Here is a 4,126-nt window from a genome sequence, read left to right as displayed (position 1 = left end):
CTTATAAAATATTTGACTAATTCACCTCCCAAGTCGGTTCCCAGGTAGGATGTTCCATTTCCGTCCTCTTAAATACCCTAGCCTAGACAAAACGTTCCTTGGACAAAGGTCCCTTATAGGTAATTATTTTATAAATTTAGTCTTTTACGGAATTCATTTTAATCCTATTAAAACAAATTATAAGATTAACCTATTTTTAATCATATTAGAAATACCTTTAACATAAGTCTAGGTGAATCAATTTTAAACCATTTAAAATTAATTTGGACCTATGTTTGCATGCGACTCTTGATTATAGATTTTAATCGAGTTCATTAAACTAATAACTATTACAAAATAATGAAATTATTAAAACTGATAATTTGCATCTAATGACATTGATCAAATATAACAATTATATTTATCTAAGTAATGTCATGCTCAATGCAAAGTTTATTTTCATCCAATAATAATAACATTTATAATTATCATCCATGAAATTAAACATACATATTCATTTTCATTAAATAATATAACAATTATATTATTATTAATGAAAATAATTCACATGCTATCATACTATATAACAATTATATTCTAGTATGATGCATGAGCATGCTTAATTAATTATGCAACCATATAATATAACACTTATATTAAAAAAGATGCATGAAACATATATATCCTAACGTGAGATTTTAAATTATATGACATACATTATGCATATTACTAATTTAATCATTCATCACATGCAAAATTAAATTAAGTACCAAAATAGACCAAATTGGACACCCCTAAAAAAATATTAATTAAATTAATATAACTAATTTATATCAATCTAATTAATTCAAATAAGCTAAAATACAAAAAAAACAAGAAAATTCACTGCTAAAACCCAGAGGAAAACTTAAACCTGCAACCGCTTGGACGGACGACGCATGCACCTCGCCTCGGAGCATTGCAATGCTGTACTCTAACGTCGCGATGCTACGAAGAATCCTTGCATTCTACTTTGCGTTGGAGTGTCGCAACGCTAGGGTACAGGATCGCGACGTTGCATCACAGAATGTAGCGATTTGCTTCGAAATTGCAGCGAAATCCTCCGGTTTTCATCCCGATCATCAGCAATACTTGCAAAACTTGTGACCTAAATTTACAGACTCGATTATTGAATTAAATGCCCAAAAATAACGGGCCCTTACATGATCAAATCAAGTAAAAATAGTAATCTAAAGTGCCAAATTTGAAAACATCTATTTACAAACTCACATTCATAATATAGAGAAAATAACCTATCTTTTTTATCTAATTTTTGCTTCTAAAAATCAAAAATCAAAATTGCAAGAATTGGGCTCTAATACCAATTGAATGGATAAATTCCCTCGGAAGTATGCAATTGTCTTACAAGTTTGAAAAACGATTTTGTAAAAAACTAAAATCATTGAACTCATGGATATATTCAAAGGACAAACATACAAAAGGACTTAAGCATACTTCTAATAAAGAAGAAAGGAAGAAATGAACTCACCCTTGTTGATTCTTTTCCCCTTCAAAAGTCGCGAACAATCTCGAACTTCTCAACGAACAAGAACACCACCTCTAAGGCCACCTTATTATTCTCTTGGAATAAAAAAAAATGATTGAAAGTGAGGGCACCAAGAATTTTTTATGGAGAATTTTTTAGAAAGAAATTCGTTTTGGAGAAGAGAGATTAGAAAGGAAGGGTGAAGGTTAGGTCATTTTTCACAAAAACAAACCTTTTAGTTAATTAATTAATTAGCATACAAATTAAATAACTATATACTAAATTTAATTTAATATAAAGTTAATTAATTTATTAACATACAAATATCACATATTTATATGCATATATTTCTTTATGAATCCAACTCATATAAATCTAACGTTTGAATCTCATTCAAATACATTTATCTTATAATATAGTTTGGATTATAGTTAATATCTGTTAGAATTCACTATACTTTATATTAATCATATTAATATAAAATTTCTTTAATTGATTTGAACAATTCAAATCATTCATTTTTGCTATCCTTAGCGAACTAATAAGGAAACCTTATGGATCTACAGATTAGAAGTCCTAATGATATGGATTAATTTAATTAAACTTTTTCTAATTAAATCAACCAATATTCATTAACTATTGGTCACTCTACTAAAGATCGATAGTTGCACTCTCCGCACTTTAGATGTATTTCTGTGTCCATGGATATAACCAATCAACAACGAGTCGACCCTTCATAAATTGCTCATAACTATAATTGGGTCAAAATATGGTTTTACCCCTGTAGTTAAATCTAACTCCTTAAGTACCATTGATTTCTCTAATGAACAAACAGTTTATAGTCCAACTATAAACTAACACCTCTTGGGCCAGTGAGAGATTGTGGCCTCATTGTTTAAGATCTGAAATCAGCTATTAAGGGAGAAAATTATTTATTTTCCCTATGATGGGGAAGGAGTGAATTCCTTCTTGTGTAGGTGTGTTACCAGGATAATTATTAAAGCGCCTGTGGCTCAGTGTATAGAGCGTCTGTTTCCTAATCAGAAAGTCGTAGGTTTGATCCCTACCTGGCGTGTTTTTTTTCCTCCTAAATTAAAATTTATTTTATTTAATTTTCTATTTTCTATTTTCTATTTTCCCCTTCAAAATATCCATTTCTCATTTCTCTCAAACTAATCAAATTCCTCATTGTTGTTTTGCCCTAATTCTTACATTTGAAGGCAATGCGAAGCCTTCAACTTCTTCCCAATCTGTTCTTCTTCAATTCCTTCCATTCCAAAACCTTAATTTTCTCAATCCCTAACCCTAAATCCTTTTCCAAAGCTCCCTCTTTCACCCCCGTTAAATCCATCCTTCAATGGAATCGGAAGCCCGAGCTCGCCGGTGACACTCCCCGCGTCGTTGTCATCACCTCCGGCAAAGGCGGCGTTGGCAAGACCACCACCACTGCTAATGTCGGCATTTCCTTGGCCCGCCTTGGCTTTTCTATGGTAGCCATTGATGCCGACGTTGGTCTCTGGAATCTCGACCTTCTTTTAGGGCTTGAGAATCGTGTTAATTACACGGTTGTTGAGGTTCTTAATGGGGATTGCCAGTTGGACCAAGCTTTAGTGAGGGATAAACGATGGTCAAACTTTGAATTGCTTTGTATTTCTAAGCTTTAGTGAGGGATAAATAAGGCACCCAACCTTATCCATTTACTGTAGATCTTTTAGGTTATAACTTGAACATGAACCACTTGTATGTCTACCGCATACTGTTCAAGTAATATCACATAACTTTGGATCTTAGTTTATTGGATTAAATTAATGCAGTCTGAATGACAAATAAAATACCTCTTATTTTATTAAATAAATAATTTATTCTTTCAAAATACAAACTACAAGAAATATGAGATTTAGGACACTAGGTTCAACAAATGTAATGCAGAATACAAAGCACAGTGGTGAAATGAATGATTCAAGGAGACAACATGAATTGACTGACAACATGGACCGCATTGGCAATATTTGGACGTGTCACTATTAGGTAGATAAGGTTGCCAACAAGTTACCTAGACAAGGTTGGATTCTTGAGAGGAACACCATCAAAAGAAGTCAGGGAAACATTTGAATCCAATGGTGTTGGTGAAGTGATAGAATTGGTGATACCAGAACGGGACAAAAGAACATATGCATATTTTGTTTGAGATAAGTAGTACCCATCAGGGTAGGATGAGACTTGAAGACCAAGAAAATAATAGAATGGTCCCAGATCTTTCATCTCAAAGTGTTCTCCCAGGTAGCGTTGGAGATTGGATATGGCCTGAGGATCATCACCAATAATAATCATGTCATCCACATATAAAAGAAGGAAAAGGATACCATGAGGAGTATTATGAGTAAAAAAAGCTGAGTCATGAGAGTTGGAGGTAAAACCAAGTTGGGTGACAGTGGAATTGAAGGTTGTAAACCAGGCACGGGGAGCTTGTTTTAGCCTCATACACTGCACGTCAAAGAAGACAGACTTTTTGAGGTGAGGGAGAGGTACCAGGTGTGGCTTCATATATACCTCTTCAGATAGAGTTAAAGGTTTGGAAAACCCGTGCAAAAGCGTGATATGCAATCATGTCTCTCAATTAAT

The 4,126-nt window shown here is 33.2% G+C and overlaps 1 protein-coding gene across 1 annotated transcript; it reads right to left on the bottom strand.

The window, feature by feature from the left end:
• Positions 1 to 3,553: 3,553 nt before the first annotated feature.
• On the bottom strand, positions 3,554 to 4,048 carry LOC120090558 (uncharacterized mitochondrial protein AtMg00810-like). Its single transcript, XM_039048285.1, has one exon. The coding sequence runs from the start codon at positions 4,046 to 4,048 to the stop codon at positions 3,554 to 3,556; it is 495 nt and encodes a 164-aa protein (XP_038904213.1).
• Positions 4,049 to 4,126: the final 78 nt, after the last annotated feature.

This window comes from Benincasa hispida, chromosome 11 (assembly GCF_009727055.1).
Source record: "Benincasa hispida cultivar B227 chromosome 11, ASM972705v1, whole genome shotgun sequence".
In the NCBI taxonomy this organism is placed as follows: Eukaryota; Viridiplantae; Streptophyta; class Magnoliopsida; order Cucurbitales; family Cucurbitaceae; genus Benincasa; species Benincasa hispida.
This window is presented reverse-complemented; position numbering and strand designations above follow the sequence as displayed.